General features: G+C 41.0%; 2 protein-coding genes across 2 annotated transcripts; both read right to left on the bottom strand.

The window, feature by feature from the left end:
• Nucleotides 1-4176: 4176 nt before the first annotated feature.
• Nucleotides 4177-6034, bottom strand: LOC116252300 (uncharacterized). Its single transcript, XM_031626464.2, has 3 exons — nt 5802-6034; nt 5372-5671; nt 4177-5282 (listed from the first exon to the last, which is right to left on the bottom strand). The coding sequence occupies exons 1-3, from the start codon at nt 5922-5924 to the stop codon at nt 4461-4463; spliced, it is 1245 nt and encodes a 414-aa protein (XP_031482324.1). The 5' UTR covers nt 5925-6034; the 3' UTR covers nt 4177-4460.
• A 10798-nt stretch (nt 6035-16832) lies between these two features.
• LOC116252185 (transcription factor bHLH18-like) lies at nt 16833-21199 on the bottom strand. Its single transcript, XM_031626296.2, has 5 exons — nt 21039-21199; nt 19004-19059; nt 18196-18822; nt 17581-17964; nt 16833-17377 (listed from the first exon to the last, which is right to left on the bottom strand). Exons 2-5 carry the CDS (start codon nt 19037-19039, stop codon nt 17303-17305), a joined length of 1122 nt encoding a protein of 373 aa, XP_031482156.1. The 5' UTR covers nt 19040-19059; nt 21039-21199; the 3' UTR covers nt 16833-17302.
• Between the last annotated feature and the right edge of the window lie 788 nt (nt 21200-21987).

Genomic DNA, 21987 nt, shown 5'->3' with positions numbered 1-21987 from the left:
AACTCTTCTTATCCAACTTGCTTCTTTACTATGATCAATTAATGCATATGCAACACATCCAAAGACTTTTAACATACTTACGTTTTGTTTGTGATTCCACCATGCTTCAAATGGGGTTTTGTTGGAGAAATGTTGCGAAGATATACTGTCATATGGATTGCTTCAGCACAAAATTCACTTGGTAATTGTTTTTCATTTAACATGCTGCGTGCCATTTCCACCACTGTCCAATTTTTCCTTTCGGCCACACCATTTTGTTGTGGGGTCTTTCTTACTGAAAACTCCCTACGAATGTCATGATTTTTACAAAATAAATCAAATTCATCAGACAAAAATTCTCCCCCTCTATCCGTACGCAATATCTTTATTACTTTTCCACTTTCTTTTTCGACAAAAATTTAAACTCTTTAAATTTATCCATTGCATCAAATTTGTGACTGAGAAAGTATACCCAACTCATTCTAGTGTAATCATCAGTAAATAGCAAAAAATGCTTGCTACCATTTAATGAAGAAGTTTTCATTGGACCGCATATGTCAGCATGAACTAATTGAAGCGGCATTTTAGCTCTCCATGATTTTTCAACTTAAAATGATAATTTATGTTGTTTACCATAAACACACCCTTCACATACATCATCATGACAATCAATAAATGGCAGTCTATATACCATACCTTTTTTATGTAAGAGTTTCAGCCCATTAAAATGAAGATGCCCATATCTCACGTGCCATAGCTTAAAATCACCAATTTTTGTCATACAAGCATTTGTCTCAAGGAAACATTTTATTTTGAACCATATTTACTTTTGCAAGAACTACACCACTTTTATTTTTAATTTCACAAGCATCATTTTCAAATGAAAGTGTGTACCCATTTTGAACCAGCTGCCCAACACTAAGCAAATTTTGAGTCAACCCGGGAATGTAGTACACATCATTAATAAATATTTTCATACTTATTTCTGATTTGATGATAGCAGTTCCTTTACCCTTCACACTTATTCTATTATTGTCTCCAAGCCACAAAACTAACTTTATAGTCTCATCAATATCTTTGAAAAAACTCTTGTCACCCGTCATAATTACTGCAGCCGCTATCTACAAACCAAACTTCACTCTTGCAACGATTAGCATCCATTGTTCTAAGAAATAAATTCTCATTTTCTTATACAAAACTAGCTTGTTGCTTTGTCTTTTCAAAACATTTAGCTTCAATATGACCAAACTTCTTGCAAAAGTAACATTGTTTTCCTCTAAAGTATTGATTTTGATTACCTTTTCCTGTTGTGTCATGAGTATTATGAGAACTTCCATAAAATCTTCCATGTCCTCTACCATAGCCACGAGTGGCTCCTCTATAGCCTCCTCGTCCTTAACTCCTTCCTTCATTTCTTTGATCATTGCTTCCATTCTTCTCTTTTGAAAGCTCTATCTTCGTTTGAAAAACCTGCTCTATTCTTTTTTCTGCTGACCTGTTCATGCGTTGCTCATGTGCTAAAAGAGACCCCATTAGCTCATCAATAGAATAAGTAGACAAATCTTTGGATTCTTCTATTGCAGTGACAACATGATCAAATTTAGAGTGAAGACTTCTTAACACTTTTTCAACCACCTTTTGCTCGGTTATGGCTTCACCAAAACTCTTCATTTGATTTACTATAGTAGTGAGTCTAAAAAAATAATTTTGAACGGACTCACCAGTTTTCATGCAAAATGTTTCAAACTTTCTTATTAAGATTTGAAGCTTAACTATAGTAATTTTCTTATCTACATTTTTCATGCAAAATGTTTCAAACTCTCTTCTTAAGAATTGAAGCTTAACTATAGTAATCTTCTTATCACCACGAAATTTTTGTTTAAGGAATAGCCATGCTTCACTTGACTTCTCTGCACTAGCAATAGTTGGAAAGACAGTCTCTGACGTAGCCTGCTGCAATACTGAAAGTGCCTTTGCATCTTTCTTCCGAGATTCCTTAACATCGATTTTCTATGTTGACTTTCCTGCTGCCTTTGATCCTTCAACTTCTACATTACCATTCTCAACCAACTCCCAAAGATCTTGTGAAATGAAGTAAGTCTTCATTTTAATACTCCAAAATTCATAGTTCTCACCACTAAAAATAGGCACTAAGGATTGGGATAGATTGAGAGTATTTGAATTAGTCATACCAGCTTTCAAAAAAATAACTCTTACCAGTATCACGCAGTTTGGAGTTCCTAGCTTCTGCAATGCTCCACAATACTTGAGATGCCCACGCAACCTGTCTCTGACACCAAGATTGAAGGAAGTATTTCTAACTCCTACACAAAAATCACTAAAGAAATGATCATTAAATTTTCTTTCACGTAAGTTATTACACACATGTAACAAATATTTAAAGAACAAAACAAAAAGAGTAAAACTACCCACTAATGCCACTTGCCAAAAGCAACCTCATTTTGTGGACACTTAACCACTAAGTCCTATTCTTATGGCTAAAGAAAAGAAACAACTTAACTACACAAAACCCTCAATCATCACTTGACCACACGTTCACACGTTCACCACTTTTCACATACTTGACCACACGTTCACATTAACTAACACCTCATCTGTCGATGAAGGTACAGAGGCGAAAAAGTTCAAGTTGTTAAGTATTAAGTTCTTGCATAATCTGGCCTAATCAATAAAAAGGAACTTATGGTATGCAATTTATAGGTTTGGGATATAATTTGTTCGTTTAATGGCAATTGATATGATATGTTGATTTACAGTCCTACCGTTGATTTGAAGGTGTTACCTTTCTTTCACTCTTTGCCCTTTTTTTTTCCCTTTTAAGGAGAGAAAAGAGAAAGGGGGTGGGTTGGGGGGTTTTGGAAATTGGCGTGATCACTGAAATAGAGATTCAGGCATCTGCAAAGTGCATGTTTCTAACGGTGGGATTAAAGAAACACACAAGTACATATGTGCACGTAAATGTATCATGAGTGTAGTGTGCGTTTACTGCAATGAGCTCTTGGTGATGAGTAGGGATGGCAATGTTTTGGATTTAGATTGAAAATCCAACGAAATTACTTAGAAAAATTGGATATGGAAAAAAATTAACGTTTGATTTAGAAATCATATCGAACTTGGATTCAGAAAATGACATCCAATTGGATACAAATTCAGTTTTAAATAAATATCTTATTGGGTTGTGATTCAAATGGGGATTTAGTTTTAAATCAGACTCAGATTTAAAACTTACAATAAGATTTGAAGGGCTTTTCTTCGTTTGCATTCAAGAAATTTGATCCCGACTATATGCATAATTTGATAAATCAGTGTGGTAAATGGTACACCCTATTCGAATCCAATATGTCGACATCCCCAAGAATGAGGGAGATCAACTCCGAAAGAGATTTGAAAAATCTGTTGAACTTACACACCTTCAAGTTGGTTTATTTTTAAGTTCCAACGCCTGGATCGTATATTTGTTATCCATGAGTGTTCAAGGGTATGGATCTCCCGATCTCATAACTGGAGATCGTGTTCTGCACCTTTCCATTCTGTGGCTCCAAAAATTACGGTTGCGGCCGCCACAATTGCCAGCCCATGTTTTCGCTATCTGTGTAAATATATATCCATATGTTGCAGAAGAAAACCAATATTTTATGTTTACCTAGACCACCCACCACTTTTGTTTATCTGAAATCTAATTTGCAGGGATCAAAAGGTAGATACACATACGAGTTTCAAAAAGCCGTTCCTTTCTATTGATTTTTGAAGGCTTCATTCTACTGATTATTCGGGGTCTATCAAGAGGAGGAATACATTTGCTTTCTTCCTTTTAATAAAAGAGGGGTGCTTCATCTCCCAGCGGATGCGGATTTGCATCGGAAGAGGAGGAATATATCTCTTGATACTTGTTATTTATTGGCATGTTAGATACCATAAATCAAGCCTGTGAACAGCACTCACATATTTGAAAGTGTTTCAATTTCATTAAAGAAAGCTTGAGTTCACCCCGCCTCTGTTTTTGTCTGATCCCAAACGAACGACACGAGAATATTTTCTGCAGACAGTCAATACTTCACTCCTGGAAGACTAAGAATGGGCTTCAGTCGAGGAGATTCCGTCAACTTCATCCGCAGCCGCTTCCCACTCAATCAAATCCTACCTCAGAACCAGACTTGTCTCGGCAAACACACAAAATTCAATAAGATCTTTAGCAAGCAAACGCTGAAAAAGAAACTCTGTTTACAAGAGGATTACATAATTTTTCTGTGTGTATATAGGATCAATGGAGGGACCTTCTTACGGTGTCCCCATTTTAGTTTCACCCTACTCAAGACAGCCTCGATGGAGTAATCACCAATTGAAGCCTGGTTTAGAAGAGGAAAAAGGAAAAAGAAAAAATTGTATACATAGAGCTTCCTGTAACTCGACTCGCTGTACAATTAGGAGGGAAAAATGGAGGCCATAGAGATAGAGACTCCTTAAAGAGTGAAAACTGAAGGTGGGAACATGACCAGGGGCGCCGAAGTCGTCGTGAAGTTGCCGAACAGCGCAGAGTGGGAGGCGGAATCCGCTATTACGAAGGGCTGCACCCGCTTAACCATCTCCGGCGTTAGCTTCTCGCCCTCCAACCTCGCCATCACCTCGAAGTAGAGCCTCACCACCGACGGCTTCGTCCGCCACTCCGGGAACCCTTCCCACAGAGCCTCGTCTGTCTGGTTCAGTTTCCTCTCGAGACCAAATTCAATCTTCATGAACGTCTGGACCGAAGTTTCAGCATGAGTCAGTCTCACGGACGACGCCGGCGAGCCCGAAGCTTTTCCAGCAAGCACAGCGCTCTTCAGGATCTCCTCGATCGCCGCCAGTTTTCGGTTGGAGGCATTGAGGGAGGAGAGCGGCCACATTTCGACCGGGACCATGGCCGTACTTTCGGGAGACTCTGTCTCCATGGCGGTGGCAGGCGAACGGTCTGGCTGCGAAGAGGAGAGCTGAAGAAGGCCGGGGGCTAGGCGTTTGACCTTCAGGCGGTTGACCGCCGCAGAAGAAACGTGAGCGGCGTCGGCGTCTGATGGGGCGATGGTGGAAGCGGTGAGGGACGAAGGGCCGACTATCCGGAGGGAGACGAGATGCTGCTGTTGAGAGAGAGATGCGAGGCGGAGATGGTGGGCAAAGGAAGAGATGCTGACATTGGATAAAGGGAGATCGATCGGCTGCCTTAGAACCACCGCCTTCGCACCCTGGACGGTCACCGTCGCTCCATCCGACAAGATGACCTTCTTCACCAGTCCGGCATCCACGTCGTGCTGCAACAACCACGCGAGACCCCATCAGTCGCCTGACCATGATACCAGAAACAAGAAAAAACAGAGCAAGAAAGGGAAAGGAAACTTACAGGAAGGGACAGCCGCATGTTCTGGCCGTCCTGAATCCAGAGCTCCATCGGACCCGACAGATCAAAGGGAGTCAAGACGGTGTCCATGAATCCTGAGCTGGAAGAAAAGAGGGACGGGTCTACGGACATCCACTCCTTCACGTCCTCCATGACCTTGAAGGGCAAGACCTTCGTACCGATCTCCAAATCGAACTCATGCGCCACCGATCGTCCAACAACGGCGTCCCAAAAATCATAGTCAACAATCGTCAATTCCTCCGTTTTCAACCCCAATTTTTTCGCTAACGGTTCCTTCAGATCCTGAATTTGAAAAACCAAACGACAATCAGAAGTAGATAAACTTTGATCTTCGAAAAAATTACCACAAATCAAGAAAACCACAGGAAAAAAAAAGGAAACCAGAAACGGAATTAATTGGGGAAATCCTCACCGAGACAAGTTGGAACGCAGAACGCTGAATCCCATCGAACGGAGAGAAGGAATGCGCCGACCCAACCGTGAAAAGGAATGCGAGAACGAGAAGCCCGACCACGACGCGAGACCGGGAATCCATATCCGATGACCGGAAAACAGAAAAACCAACGTCGCAGAGATTGCAATCCCAACTACCTCCTCCTCTTCTTCGTTCTCGTTGGGGCAACACGCTTCTTATACGTAGAAGAGGAAGCTTCTCCGTGATTCTCGAGTGGGACGCTTCTGGAAATTAATGGCGGGGAAGGCTACCGGGGCGCTGACGTGGATAGGGTGGACCAATCATGGAAGAGTTAATGATGCAAAGGAGAAGGGCTATTGGAGGGAACACGCTGAAGAACGATGACGTGGCAAATGGTGGAGAATCCCGCGCTTTACGTATGGATAAACCGCCCCGACGGATACGCTTCGCCGGAGCCAAGGGAATTAGTTGATAAGCTCCAAACGCCCGTCAAACGCGGGACTTCCCTTCAAAGGGTCATCCCTGTGAGCTAAATCGACCGGCCGGAATCTAACGGATCCGGTGGCAATCCGTTCGGTTCAGTGGTCGAAGCAAGAGTACTGCGTGAATTATAACTCTTATTATTTAATTTGTTTCCTTAGAAACATGGGTGACCTTAAGACCCCAATACGCTACTCGTATTGGATTACCCAAACTCTCGATAATACATGCATGACATTTATAAATTTCATACAATGCATTAAATCAGTCATTCATACAACATTTACCATGTTGTCGACGCTGTTCATCATGCAAAGTATCTTAGCTATATCCATTTAGTTAAGAAAAAAATTACAGATAATTGCTAAACACCTATTGATAATTAAGCCGCTTCACTTTCACAAGTGCTACGTTTTATCTCTAAACTTTAAGATAATCATCAAATAGCCGCGCCAGTTACAAAAGCTAATGAAAAGTGCTAAATACCATTTGAAATCACAAATATGACCAAGTCTTATATATATATTCTCATTTGACTTCATACCATCTCGAACGGCTGCAGTGCTGCTGCTGCCTTCACTTCATTTGATCTTGCGTTGTCGTGCTCTAGCTTTCAGAATGTGGCAAGGAACACGACGATGGCAACGATGAAGGATAGGAATGTTCGTATACTCGATTTTTGAATTGAATATTCTATTGAACCGTTTCCAAGAAAAAAATTGGATATGAGAACAAAATTAGTATTTGATAAAGACATCGGATCAGACGTCTGATTAGCTTTAAAATTCAGATTGGAACATAAATATAAAAATCAGATTCAAATTGTGAAATCGGATCTGGGATTTGGATATGGCTTTCCTTTGTTCGGGTTTGAATTTGAATATGAATCCAAATCTAAATATATGAACATTTGAAAAGACAGATATATTTGATTCAAATCCAATCCATTGACATCATAGGCATTGAACTCGAACAGGAACGAACGTGCATGGTACACATAAGGGGTATTTCTCATATTCCAACTAAAGAATACAATAGAGAAGAAAGTATGGAAGGGTCTGGCTGTTAGTAGGAAGAAGAGTGTGTCATTATCAATGCATGCAGCTGGTTGGGGCAGCGGAGGATGGGAATGGGTGAAGGATTTTAGTTCAAGAAGAAGGTGCACGTCCTCCTTCCCTCTCCCATGTCAAGTGCAAGAACAAAATCTCAATTATATGGAAATTCTGCTCGCTCATGAAATGCCATTGTATCTAGGGTGAAGGATTTTAGTTTATTTTTTGATAAAAGAGTTGCAGAAATGGGTACACTCATAAACTAAGGTGTCACGTAACATTTTTCATGGGCTTTTATTATTGAGAAATTTACTCCAAAGTTAATTTCAAAACATGAGCGCCAATAAAAGTTATAACTTACAATGCAAAAAAAAGTTGAGCCGTTTTTTACTGGATCATTCAGTAGTTAAGCGACCATTTGTAATTTTTTCTCTAGTTAACTATGAGAAGCGAATATTGGATGATTGGAGCTTATATGAGCTGATTGAATTAGTTCTTCGTTCTGAATCCTTTGAACTGGTTTGTTGCTTACAATCCTTAGGTCTTTCTTCACAAGTTGAATACTACAACTTACTTAGCACAGCTGCTCAGCTTAGACTTAGAGTAGCGGTGCCACAATATCCCGATATTTTCAATAATATCACGATATTAACGAAAAAAACAAAGAAAATGATAAAGAACGGAAAATGTCACGATATATTAAAAAAACTTTAAAAATGAACTTATTGCAAATTTAATGATTTTATCATGATTTTTTGCTTATTTTTTATTTCATTTTCTATTTTTTTTCAACTTTTGTTTCATGGTGTTATTTCTTCTTGTTTAGGTATTTAACATGACCTCCTAAATGAAATACAATACTGGTTAGTTTTTCATTTTCTTGGTTTTTTACCTAAAATTTTGATTTTTTATTTTTTAAAAGACCCTGAAATTTTTTTTGAGATTTTGCTGAAACAAAACATTTTTACCGATTGCCGATAAAAACCCGAGAAAGATATTTGTCGCTCTATGGTCGACACATCTTCAGTTTGATTCTTGTGGATGTTATTGGTTTAGAATTTTGAACGGGCATACCCTAAACTCGATTTGATGTTTATTTATTTATTGAATGTTCATGTTTTGTTACAACGTTATTCATTGGTTAAAAATAATAATAATAATAATAAACAACTATTCTATTGTAGGCAGGATAAAGATGGTCTTACCTAGCTTCATAAATACTTGTGTCTTTTCTTTCGGACGGCAATTCTTTCTGTTTTTTTTTTTCCTTCACCTTCATAGATAAACTGGGATGTGTTTCACCATGGATATGATTTAAGGTCGGACCCTCTTTCTCTCTTTTCAATCCGATCTTAAATCTATAGCTTTTAACATAAATCCATGTTATTAAGATGCTTAGTTTATTTAAACTAGAAACCTCTCAAAACATACTTTTTTTATGCAGCCTCAGATCTAACACTCGAGCGTGTCAAGGGATTTTCAAGGCCGATAATAGTTTACTAAACTTTGGGTTTGCTCGTGATTACTTTATTAACTAAAATAGCAAAATTATGGAAATTTTGACAAAATCATGAAAGCATAGGTTTCCAATTTTATAGTCATTGAAAAAAGCACTTATTATAATTTTGTTTTCACAGATGTATATAGAAAAAGAGCATAAAATTGCTTGTGCACATTATATAATGTGTGCTCATATCTGAGTGGGTGACTAGTTGCAGTTTTGAAAGGTTGTGTAGTTGTTTCAATATGATTTCAACTAAAATTATGTTCGATTAGAGCTAATTGACATAAGACGTTAAGTGATAAAGGCATGGAGGGGCATCTTTAGGTCCCAAAGCAATATTAACCTGGTCATGTACATCTCTGATATATATATATATATATAGGCTCTTGGCCAGTAAGAGTACTCTGAAGTATGAAGTTGACTGAATCTCTTATGTTGCGTTTGGTTTCTATTGATCTATTCTAATCTAAGATCCATGAGATTTGAGATTAAAAGATAAGCACTCCCTATCTAATGTTAAATCAGACCTTTTACTACTAATTCAGAAAGTAAAAGGTGTTGGGATTTCTTCCGATAACGTATATACAAAACCAAACGTATATACCCTAAAACAGGATCATGCTCATGCTAAATCATTGAAATAAACGAAACCTTAAACTGAAGGCGGAAGCGTACCTGAATCCATCTGAACTGGTGTACGGGAAGATCGCAGTAGGGTCTTCCAGGGTACGTGCGGTGCGCGTGAGGTCTCTCTCAGATGAGGAAGAGAAAACCCTAGAAACCAAAAACAACTGTTCGCACGACCCCAAGGACCACTACCATTATATAATGAGGACAATTACGGATTCAACCCATCAAAGAGTCCGTAATTACGTACTGGTATCTATACATTTCAAAATTACCCCATACCATCTAAAATGACGTAATATCCCAAAATGCAATCACTTAAGCAGATATTTACGTTAAGACAGCCATAATGTCTGAAATTTCTCATAGACATATGCCGGCCTACCAAATGATCTTACAATCTCCCACTTGGACCAAATATGTCTTAATACATTCAGACATTACATAAAACCTTAGGAGCTCATAATTGCTATCTTATAAACGTCATTTTCACCAATCTCGTCCATGACCATATCAACACAGAACCAAAGCGGCTTTCGCTATAATAAAAATTAGCTAAACCTTCAATGATCACAAATGTTAACATAATCAATGACATAGATCTGATATGGATGTATAGCATGAGAATTACATGTAATGTGATTACAACATGTCTATTCTCAACTGGTCCAACTTTAAAACTTTATGGAGATCAAAACATAAACACAGAATGGAACCAAAGAACTTTAAACTTTATTTTGCAGAAAACTGAATATGTGTCCATACATAAGAGCAAACAAAATACAAACTCCCACTAAACCAACACATCATCCAAGGATAACATCCCCATATGAACAACATGTTCGTGAAAGACCTTATGTGTTAAACCCTTGGTAAGCGGATCCGCAATCATAGAGTTTGTCCCAATATGCTCTAAAGACACCTGACCATTCTGTATCCCCTCTTTAACAGTCCAAAAAACTTAATGTCGATGTGCTTCGACTTTGACAAATTGTGGCTGTTATAAGAGTACATGACTGCTGAATTATTGTCACACAACAACCTTAGTGGTATTTTTATACCATACATAATGCGCAGCCTCGTGACAAAATTCTGCAATCACAAAACCTGATTGAATGTCATTATCTTGGCACCCAGCAAAGTCAGAATCTGAATACCTAATGATCTCCCACTGGTCTGACTACCTGTATGTGAGCATAAAATCTTATGTTCTTTTTAAGTACCTCAAAACTCTTTTGGCTGCTTTCCAATGACCCATACCAGAATCACTTAAGTATCTGCCTAACATTCCAATGATAAATGCAATATCCAAACGAGTACAAACCTGAACATACATAAGACAAATAGGAAATCATTTCCATTACTTTATATTCGATTTTACTTTTAGGGCACTGTTTGAGACTAAACTTGTCTCCTTTAGCAACTGGAGTCTTTCATGGTTTACAATCCTTCATGTCATATCGCTGAAGCACCTTATCAATGTAGGCCTTTTGTGATGATCCAAGAATACCCCGAGAACGATCTCGAAATATTTGGATCCCCAATACAAAAGATGCACAACCAAGATCCTTCATGTCAAACTTTGTTGACTAAAAATCTTAGTTTCATGTAATATGCCAACATCATTACTTGCCAACAATATATCATCGACATATAAAACCAGAAAGATAAATTTGCCCCCACTGAACTTTTGGTATACACATTCATCAACCATATTAATTTCGAAACCAAATGAAGCTATAACTTGATGAAGTTTGTAATACCATTGACTAGAAAACTTGCTTTAGCCCATAGATAGATTTCTTGAGTTTGCAGACCATTTTTTTTGCATCACCTAAAGCAAAGTTTTCTGGTTGCACTATATATATCACTTCATCAATGTTTCCATTTAGAAACGCTGTTTTAACATCCATCTAATGCAGCTCTAAGTCAAAATGAGCTACAAGTGCCATTATAGTCCTGAAAGAGTCTTTCAACGAAACTTGAGAGAAAGTCTCTGTATAATCAATGTCTTCCTTTTGAGTAAAGCCCTTAACGACAAGACGTGTCTTATACCTTTCGATGTTACCTAATGAATCCCTCTTTGTTTTAAATATCCATTTACAACCAATGAGTTTCACACCTTCAGGCAAATGAACAACTTCCCATACGTCATTGTCCATCATGGACTTGATTTCCTCATTCATGGAATCTATCCACTTAAGAGATTTAGAACTCTTTATTGCTTGCTAGAGGTTGACAGGATTATCCTCCATTAAGCCCATATCAACATCATGTTCTTGGAGATAGACAAAATCATTTGAAATTGTATTTCTCCTCTCTTTAGTGGATCTTCTCAATGGCACCTCTGCTTGATTTTCTTGAGGTTGTTGAGTTTGTTCTCCAGTAGAAAGATCGACATCATTGCCTTCTTCTGAATAGAGTGGACTCAGGTCCCTCTTTAAAGGCAATGTGTTTAACCTAATCACCTCCCCAAACTCAATATCCTTAAAGAAATGGGCATTTTCCTTTTCAAAAAAAGACTTACTGAATGAATTATAAAACTTATAACTCCTTAATGTTTGTTTATTTTCCCTTTATACATTCAATGCAAACATTAAAGTCTGCAAAATCAAGGGATTCAAGAATTCCTTTTGACATAATCCTTTATATTCTCTTTTCAGAGATATATCCTAAGCGCCAATGCTACAACATAATAGAATTCTAATTTGCTAATTTTACTTTTAGTACCACTAGACGTAACATGCAATATTTCATTATATGAAGCAACTATATCAAGCAAATAAAGGTTATCGCTACTAGACAAAGAACCAGTGGCAATCAAATTTGAGTGCAGAAACAACTTAAATTTACTTCCTCCAAATGAACAATAATAACCAAACTTGTTCAAAGAGGAAATAGGAACCAAATTCCATCTAAAAGACGGTACCACATAAGTTTCTGTCAAATTCAAATAGCAACCAGTCTTTAACAATAACCAAAATTCTGCTATGGCTTCAACCTTCGCCTTCTTGCAATCGCCCACATATATGAATCTTTCAGCATCATTTGGCGTTCGACAATTTAGACAGCCTTGCATAGACACTATGTGAGTAGTAACACCGAATCTACCCACGAAGTGTTTCTGGGTACTGAAGTTAAATTAACCTCAAAACAAACCAAAGTGAGAAGTATACCCTCCATTTCACGCCATGTGTGATACTCAGTACAATCCTCCTTCATATGACCTTCACCCTTACAAAAGAAGCAGCCTGATAGGCCAAATGGTATTCTTGGTCAACAATGAATATAAATAATTAACCTTTGGATTGAAATACTAACTGCAAGTGGTATTCTTGGTCAACAATGAATATAAATAATTAACCCTGTCAAACAACGAGCCTATCTTTGGATTGACTCGCTATTCACATGGAAACCTGAAAAATTGTCACATATTCATTGCCCTGTATACTTAAACCTGACCAAACAACAATCCTCCTTTGGGTTGATTATTGCCCGCATGGATCAAGTATACTATCATCTAATGTTGAAAATAAGCAAATTCGTACAACAGAGGTCACTTTGGCGACATAAAGTACAAACGTACTCATTTCAAACAACAGACATGGCCAAAGATCAAAATTCATAATCCAAACATTCATCTAAAGTACACCCATAATTTTAATAACATGCAAAACATGATATATGAATTAAAATTTACATATAAAATTGCCATTCATTGAATCTAAAACCAAATGATTCAATGATGTGACACATACAAAATTGCCTTACATGAATCCAAAACTTGATGCATAAACCAAATTACATACAAATTTGCCCTACATTAAATCCAAAACCAAATGATTCAATGATATGGGCCCAAAAGAGTCCAAAATTTTATAAACCGATACTATAATTGTGCTTAAGTGGGTCAAGAACCATTGAATCGGCCTTAAAATGGCCCTTATCGTTCTTAAACCGCAACTAGAACACCCACATGCCCCTAAATAGGGCTGAACCGGTCGAAAAATTGGACAAACCGGTCAAAAATAGACCGTATCGGTTCTAAAACCCACTGAACCGGTTACAATTGGCTAAAAACGGTTCCAGAGCTCAATGAACCAGTCTGAAAAGCCCTGAATCGGTCTAAATATCAAGTGAACCGGTTTGAAAATGTCGAATCGGTTCAAAAATCAACTTAATCGGTTCTGAAATGCTAGAATCGGTTCCAAAACTGAATGAACCGGTTCTAAAAAGCCCTGAATCGGTTCGAAAATGGTTCGAATCGGTTCTGAAATGAATGAACCGGTCCCCAAATGGTCCGAATCGGATCTGAAAGGTTCGAACTGGTCTGAATCGGATTGAATCGGTTCTGAATCGTAATGAACCGGTTCGAGTCTTTTCCAAAACCGGTTTAAAAAAATGAACCGATTTACTTAAAAATTAAACCGCATGGATACGGGTCGGGTCCGACATGACCCGACCCGGTCCAAAAAAATTTAAACACAGGCGCGGGCGAGCGGAACACGAATTTTTTTTTTTTTTTTTAAAGCTGATGGATCTGGATCGGGTCTGTCAGGACCCGACCCAGGCCGACCCGCCCGCTCGACCGCGCAAGCGGTCACCGGCGTCGTCTCCACCGCTTGCCTGCCGAACGGCAGGCGTGCGGTGGTGATCCTCCGGCAGGCCACCCAACTGCGTGGGTGGCTGCCGGCGGGTGCCGCCTCGACGGCCGGCCGTCGCCGCTGCGATGGCCGGCCATCGCCCGCCCAAAACCGGCCGGTTTTGGCCCTCGCCTGAGATTTTCCCTTTTCTGATTTTGGGCGCCTGAAACGGCGAGGAGGCCACCGGTGACTATGGGTGGATGGCGGCGGGTCGCACGGGCCCGTCCGGCGACAGCTGAGTCGCCGGCGGTCGCCCTTTGCCGGCCATCACTTCTCCCTGCCGTCGCCTTCCCAGCCGTCCCCTTTTCGTTCTTCTTCCTCTTTCGTGTCTGCGACGGAGGCGCGGAGGGCACCCAACGGCGTGAATGCCGCCGGCAGGAACGCGCCGGAGGCTCGCCGTTGCCCAACGGCAACCGACGACCGCTGATCCAGCGTCTCGTTCTTCGATCCTCTAGAGTCCACAGACGGCTGCAACGGAAGCCCGACGGCTTCCGTCGCACGCCCTCAACCAAATTTTTTTTTTTTTTTTTTTTTTTTGAAAAACTTGCAGCCGAAGAACGAAATGGGGAACATTGAGGGAAGAACGCAAAATTCAACGATTTAACGAAGAACATAGGCTCTGATACCAAATGTTGGGATTTCTCCCGATAACGTATATACAAAACCAAACGTATATACCCTAAAACAGGATCATGCTCATGCTAAATCATTGAAATAAACGAAACCTTAAACTGAAGGCGGAAGCGTACCTGAATCCATCTGAACTGGTGTACGGGAAGATCGCAGTAGGGTCTTCCAGGGTACGTGCGGTGCGCATGAGGTCTCTCTTAGATGGGGAAGAGAAAACCCTAGAAACCAAAAGCAACTGTTCGCACGACCCCAGGGACCACTATCATTATATAATGATGACAATTACGGATTCAACCCATCAAAGACTCCGTAATTGCGTACTGGTATTTATACATTTCAAAATTACCCCATACCATCTAAAATGACGTAATATCCCAAAATGCAATCACTTAAGCGGATATTTACGTTAAGACATCCATAAGTCTGAAATTTCTCATAGACATATGCCGGCCCACCAAATGATCTTACAAAAGGATCTCACCGTTCCTTTGATGAACCATAGATTTTCATACCAGCCTTTTATTACCAAGTAACAAAGGCACGCCACATTAGATCTATGGATCTAAAATCTGAGGCAATCAATACGTCCTACTGGAAGTCTCTCTGGTAAGTGCTACACCGAGAGACACAACATAGCTGGTTGATTTGAGGGTCGCATTGAAGACATGCCCTCAATTGGATGCTACTTTCTTGAACTGCAAATGGTAGCATGTATAACACCCGAGTTAAAGGATGCATCGTAAAACCACTCGGATCCCAAAGCAACCCTGGACCCTAGGGTGGGGGAAGGGGGTTGGGTTCGCCTCTCACGATCCGCTACCATGGGGAGCAAATTTTGTACTTAAACGATGACTAGAGCTTCTGTTTGAGTTATCCTTTTAACTCCTCCCAACTCATGGGTGGTGTGAAAGAATAAACTTGCCATAGGATTTAGGTATTAAGCATGTGGGCAGATTCGTCCCTTTTGCAAGTTGCATAGCCATAGAGTTGCTGCTCGATTCAGATTTCATGGTCACAAATATTATTTATCACCAATAATTACAGAGCTTTTAAAGGCTCCAACTCGGTGCATGCAGCATGAATCTCGAGGGACGCTTTTTGTTTGTACAGGTTCCAAAGCATTTTTTGTTTGTATGGGTTGAGACTTTGCGATTAATGATCTGAAAACGCTGTAAAAATTTGATTGCAAATCTGATTGCAACCAGGTGCAAAGAACGCATGCTGCAATATTCTTGTTCATTTTCTCATGATGTGGTGCTTTCGGCCTCATTATTGGGCGAGCAGAAGTTGGGTAAGCTTTGGCACTCTACCCAGTGGTAGGTCTCCCCCTACTCATCCTATAGACAGGGATATATTATCTTTAAGAACGTAGACATATAACATGATAACCTTGAAAGTCCCCAAGTAATCCTTAGTTACTGGTTTCCATGTCAGTCTCTGCGACAGGGTTCCTGTTTGCAGGTAGGAAACTTATTTATTTCTTGAATTCTAGATTCCTCCTCACCTTGCTAGGCACAGAAATCATGTTCACTGATAAATATAATAAAAAAAGGAGACAGTAAAAAAGGTCATGGTAGATGGTTAAAAGACTGTGGAGAGAGTGACGCGGAGATGATTGTCTCTGCGCAAGCAAACCCTGAAGCAAGTTACTTGGACATGAACAAGCAAGAAACTTGTTCTTTTCGTATTATTGTATAATATCTTTTGGGTTTTGGCCGCTAGTGTGTTCCATTGCTTCCCTGTTAGGAGCACATTATCTGGATTTGAATGAGACAAATGGTGGCTTAGACCAACTTGAGTTAATGATCATCCACTTTTTTTTCTTTTGAAATTTTTTCTTTTGGTACGGTATACAACCAAGTCCTTTCTCTCTGTCTCTCTTTCTTTTGATTGTGTATCCAGCTTCTCAGTTTTCTTTTTATTTTTACATTAACATTGTTTAATATTTACTTGTAACTGTAAGAAAACTTGTGAATGGTGTTCTTCCTCCACATTTTTCTGGCTCTGCCACTGACAGGTTGTCCCAGGGTGGCACATTCAAGTGGCAAAACGATCGGGTCAAGTCATCCACAGCAAAAGGTTAGCCATCATGGAAAAAGACTATAATTGATGCCTTGTTATTCCCATTTTACAGAAACAGAAAAACTTCCAACTGATACAGATCTTTCATGAATTACAACGCTGAAAAAGATAAGAAGCAGAGAACAACAATGCAGAAACCAAACTCCGGGAAGAGAAGACTGACCATCAAAAGTACATCAAAGATGAAGTAAAAAAAAAGGGGAAAAGCGACGAGCCACGTATACATCGAACGTGAAGCTTAGAGAGAACATGGCTTCTGATGCAGAAAGCCATGCAAAAACCAGTGCAGGACAAAAACCCTTCTAAAAAGGGGAACAGTGTGGCCAAACACAGAAATACTGATGATGGCAAACAGCGTCGGAAGATGTACAGGCTTCCCTCACGGAGCTGTGGTTAAAAAGCAGAAACTAGAAACGCTGAAAGGCTAAAACTAAGCTATATGAATGGCGGTTGTTCTTTGTACCACTACCACTGACTTGCCTAGGCGAACTCCGCCAAAGCCGTCCGCAATGCTTTCACCAGGTCCTTCACCGGCATCCGGAACTCCTCTTCCATCTGAAGAAATTCGACCAAAATCCCACATTAGCAAACAATTTTGATTCATTCAATATTTCGTCGAGGGAAAGTTCTGAATGCAACAACTTGGTAGGGGGGAAAATCCGGATAATTTGGGATATGAGAAGACTATGCTCCCCTGCTAAGCACTGTGGCAGCAGTTACATTCGAGGAAGGTTGGGAAAGAGGGACGAGAAGGTTACCTGTGCGACAATGGTGAGGTCGACTGCTGTGTCAGCGAAGGACACGAGGCTCGAGTTGAGGACGGTCAGGTCAAGCCTCTCGATCTCTGCCAGCGCCTTCACAAGAACCCCCTTCTTCTTCTCGCAGTGGACGCGGATGAGGACGTTCCTATCCGTCGCCCTGGCTTCGATCTCCGGCAGCGTTACGTCGGCGTCCCCCCGGTTGGTGCCGTCGAAGTTCTCGTCGGAAGAGGAGGCGTCGTCGTCGGAGGTGAGGACGGACCTCTTTACCAGCACCACCGACTCCACCGTCTTCTTCCGGGATTTGTCCTCTAGGGCCTTCACTTGCTCCTGCAACTGCTTCACATACTTTATGGCATCCCCCAGAACCGAAGCCTTGTCCATCTGCTCACAGAGCCAGAGACACCGTCATCTTTGTGGTACACGAACTCAGCAATCAGAGAAATCGTTTAAGACAAATTTTACACGACTAGATTAAGCACTATTATCTTCAACCAGAGATTGCTTGAATTCAGATTTTGCTGGGGAGCAAGTGAAAATTAAATTGGCAAGTGGATTTGTTAAAACATGTTCATGTTTCATTAACAGCTAGAGAAATTTAAGTTCAGGGAGCACCTTTTTGAGGCCGGGCACGACAGCCGAGAGAGCAATGAACCTTTGGCTGAGCTTCTCCCTCCGTTTTCGCTCTGCAATGATGTGATCTTGCATCTGAGCCGGCGGCCTGCCACCCCCTGTCCGACCACCGGTGGAACCAACAGCAGCAGCAGCAGCAGCAGTAGGAACGTAATCCCTCTTTGTGCCATGGTTCGCTGAGGAGGAGGAGCGGCAGGTCTGGTGCTGCCCATCAGAGAACGAAGGCCGAGAGGTCAAAACCTCTGAGTTCATGGACAAGGCCTCCTGCACCTCCCCTTTCCCCCTAACAAAACCACCACCACCACCAAACGTGGTGTTGGTCTCTTGATGAAGATAGGGCTTGCTGTAGAAGGACAGCATCTGAGCCGCCTGATGCTTCTGAGGAGACGCATCCAGGCACGGGTAGTCCCATCCGTGGTCGGTCTTCGCCATTTTGGCCGGTCTAGAGGCCGCCTCCCGGCACCCGAAGGCGTCGTTGGCGGAGAAGGTGGTCGCGGCCATCGGGAAAGAGGAAGAGTAGCTCTGCTCCTGCTGAAAATCGCCTGCCAACGCTGCGATCTGCCCCACCATGAAGTCTTCCAGATGGAAAGCCGGTGCTTCCTCCATCGCCTGATGCAACAAAAGTCCACGAGGAGAGCGAAGGTCCGGTGAGAGCCTTTTCTAATTAAGATACGGGGGGGAGAGGAGATGAGATGGTGATTTTTTGTGTTTCGCGTTTGGAACAAGAAAGATCCCGTTCAAGTTCGCGACCATGGTGGCATTTTGAAAGAACCAAAAAAGTTGTTTTTACCATTTCAGAAAGCCATCGGCTGGATGAGACGTCCATCCCGCCCCGTTCCTGGCTACCTGCCAACAAAATCACGAAAAAGTTCACGATTACCAGCCAACAGAATCACGAAAAGGTTCACCAAGTCAAAAGAGCTTGTCAGTCATTAACAAGTAGGTGCATCTGGGTCACCGACGCTCCCGAAGCTTTGACCTGACGGTCCGGTTTTCCAAACCGGGCCGCAATGTTCTTGGAAGATCAAATCCTTCCAAAAATCCAAAAACTTTTTGAAGTGAAAGACGGAAAGATCAAAAGATGCAAAGGAGAAAAACTTCTTTCTCAGAAAAAGAATTGCCAGTCAACCTGCTGTTTGCAAATAGATAGAAGATGGTCGGTTGTGTTCCGAACAGTGTCACAAACGTGTTCTAAAGCGGGCAGAATAGGTGGGCGGGGGCCCATAATCTTTTTATCATTCGGCTGGCAGGCATCAAATGTGCCTCTTTCTTCAAAATTTGAGGCAATGTCACATGACCGCACACTTTATATATATATATATATATACTTACTACATGCTGTCAGGGACCAGAGGATATGAAACTGGTTGCTATCAGACCTACATATATCATACTTAATCAGAAACATTTGGGCTGTCAAATTTTAAGCAGATCCAATGAAAGAGATTAAACTAAAAGTAAAGAAGCTAAACTGATTTTTTAAGAGAGAGAGAGAGAGAGAGGAGGGGAAGAAACTTAGTTTCCTTACACGAGGACATGATCTCTTTGAGGAGTATTTAAATCCTCTTGAACAAAGAGCTTATCTTTCATATTTTCAACTTATTTTACACCTTTTCATATACTTAGACGCAGGCTTGAGGAATGCATGAAAGGTGTTCCTTGGGTTCTGCCAATAAAGCGCAGGTTAAAAGCTTCGTCTCCTCTTTTGGTTACGGGCTTGGTTCTCTAGAAGTCCGCGTTTGAATGGGGGCGGGACAAACACGTGCATTCGTCCACTAGTGGGGTCCTGCACGGAGAGATGCAAACAGGCACACCTCCAAAAGTTTTTTACACGTTTCCCCGGCCGAGCGGATCCGGTGACAACGACGGGTTGTTTTGTTCCTTCCAATCAAACATATCTTTAAAAACTCAGTTCACTGCTCCGTCCTTCTGCCCTTTCCAGGGCCGAAAGGTTAATAAGAATAATAAACATAAATAAATAGGACAATAGAAAATATTATCATAAAAAAACTTGTTCTCGTATAATAAAATTACAACATATTAAATTATAATATATATATATATATCTGTCAACAGCATGGATTGAAGCCCGGTAAAAAGCACCATCTACCGACCACAGTAGAAAACCAGTAAACTATTGAGCGGGAAAGATAACTCGAACTATTTTATTGGCCTATGCTTAGAGTTCCATAAACAATATCACCAAAGCAGAAGTCTTCGGCCGGAAAAAGAAAAATATCCCTTGATGCTTTGCGAGATGTTCGGATGAAGGCGTGGAAATCGAAGGGAAGGTGACGTAAAGGGGGCGAAAACAAAGCTAAGAGCCAGAAAGGGCAGGTGAACACTGTTTGGGTGCAGGGCTTTCGAATCCAAGCGGGCGGCGTTTTCCCTAGAAAAACTATTCAACTTTCAAAGCGTCGTTGCTGTTCAATCTCGATTTCCCCATCAACTTACTTGCTTTTCCCACGTATCTTGTTTTCCACTCAAAAGTATCAAACAGTTCAATGAAATCCGACCCCGCGCCTTCCAATCTCACCCGGAACTAGGAAGCAAGAGTGCCGCAGAACGGAGGAAACACTCGAAACTATCACACCTTTCATTTCTTCCCTCCTCAACGTAAAGAAAAAACAGATCCTCAAATGCACTTTCCGACGTCAATATTTTCCTCAAACAGTAGACGTGAAGGTGCGGTAGAGGAGATCCCCACATCTTCTCTTAGATAACAGAAAAAAAGAAAGCTCCACCAATCCATATTTATTTACCACCCATTGAGAATTTCAGAGAGCGGGAGAGAGAGAGAGAGAGAAAGGTACTATAAACCTTACCTTTAATAGCACAGCAGAATGAAGCAGAAGATTCCCGGACAGCAGCTGAGGAAGAAGAAGGAGTGTTCACTAGAGAAAAGATAAAAGAATCCGAAACCCCTTTTGTGAAGGTCCACAAGAAGGATCTTGTTCTTGTGAGAGAGAAACAGAGACCACCTTTTTCGCCTTGCTCCTCCTCCTCACCGCCTCTTTATATTTCCGGTCACGTGTGAAAGAGGAGCTCCGCCTTCTCGGCCTCTACTCCAATGGCCGTCGAGCGCCCACGTGTCTCCCCCGCTCTCTCCCTCCTCTTTTACGCAGAAGGGTTGACGTCGGATGATGCAACGAAGGAAGCACCTCCCCGCTCTGATCGTATTTTTGTGTATCATAATTGCCTTTACGTGGTTGTTTAGGGCCGGAAAGTGAAGCGTTCGGACTGGGTCCGAACGGCACCCACCTCAGGGTCCATCGGTCCGGACCAATAGAAAGGCTCCAGCCACTCCTCCTTTGTTGAAAAGAGGGTAATAATGTATGCTTCTGATGATGACAGCTAGGTTGATAGGAGAGCAACACCCATAACTGCTGCCCATGCTTCCCCTTTATGGGTCCCTAATTTCTCTGACCTGCCACCACCATAGATCTGTGTGGCACAATAAAGGCTCTGTCTAAGATTAGATATCGGTTCAATGGGAGGAAATCTTTTTTATCTCTTATTCTGAATGTTTAGAAATGCTTTTATTCTTTCATTCTGAATGTTTAGAAATGCTTTTGGTGCATGAGAACTACTATGCTTCAATGTATATATTTGTGTTTATCTTCAAGGTTTATGGAAACACTTTTTATTTTTTATGGGCTTTCCTCCTAAGTTACCATCTAAAATTCATATTCTTCCACATAGTTTTTTAACATAAGTTTCTATTTTTTATTAATTCAGAGCCCGATTTGGTCGTGCTGATGTTCTAAAAATGTT

Source organism: Nymphaea colorata, chromosome 4 (assembly GCF_008831285.2).
Source record: "Nymphaea colorata isolate Beijing-Zhang1983 chromosome 4, ASM883128v2, whole genome shotgun sequence".
NCBI classification, from domain to species: Eukaryota; Viridiplantae; Streptophyta; class Magnoliopsida; order Nymphaeales; family Nymphaeaceae; genus Nymphaea; species Nymphaea colorata.
Note: the sequence above shows the minus strand (reverse complement) of the source record. Positions and strands in the feature narration are given on the sequence as shown.

Bases quoted from the DNA above. Each gene is read 5' to 3' on its own strand.
- LOC116252300 (XM_031626464.2), bottom strand. From the start codon at position 5,924: ATGGATTCCCGGTCTCGCGTCGTGGTCGGGCTTCTCGTTCTCGCATTC. The intron at 5,672-5,801 runs GTGAGGATTTCC...TTTCAAATTCAG, and splicing joins CTGCGTTCCAACTTGTCTCG to GATCTGAAGGAACCGTTAGC. The intron at 5,283-5,371 runs GTAAGTTTCCTT...TGGTTGTTGCAG, and splicing joins ACATGCGGCTGTCCCTTCCT to CACGACGTGGATGCCGGACT.
- LOC116252185 (XM_031626296.2), bottom strand. From the start codon at position 19,039: ATGGACGTCTCATCCAGCCGATGGCTTTCTGAAATG. The intron at 17,965-18,195 runs GTGCTCCCTGAA...CTCTGTGAGCAG, and splicing joins TCGTGCCCGGCCTCAAAAAG to ATGGACAAGGCTTCGGTTCT. The intron at 17,378-17,580 runs GTAACCTTCTCG...GAATTTCTTCAG, and splicing joins ACCTCACCATTGTCGCACAG to ATGGAAGAGGAGTTCCGGAT.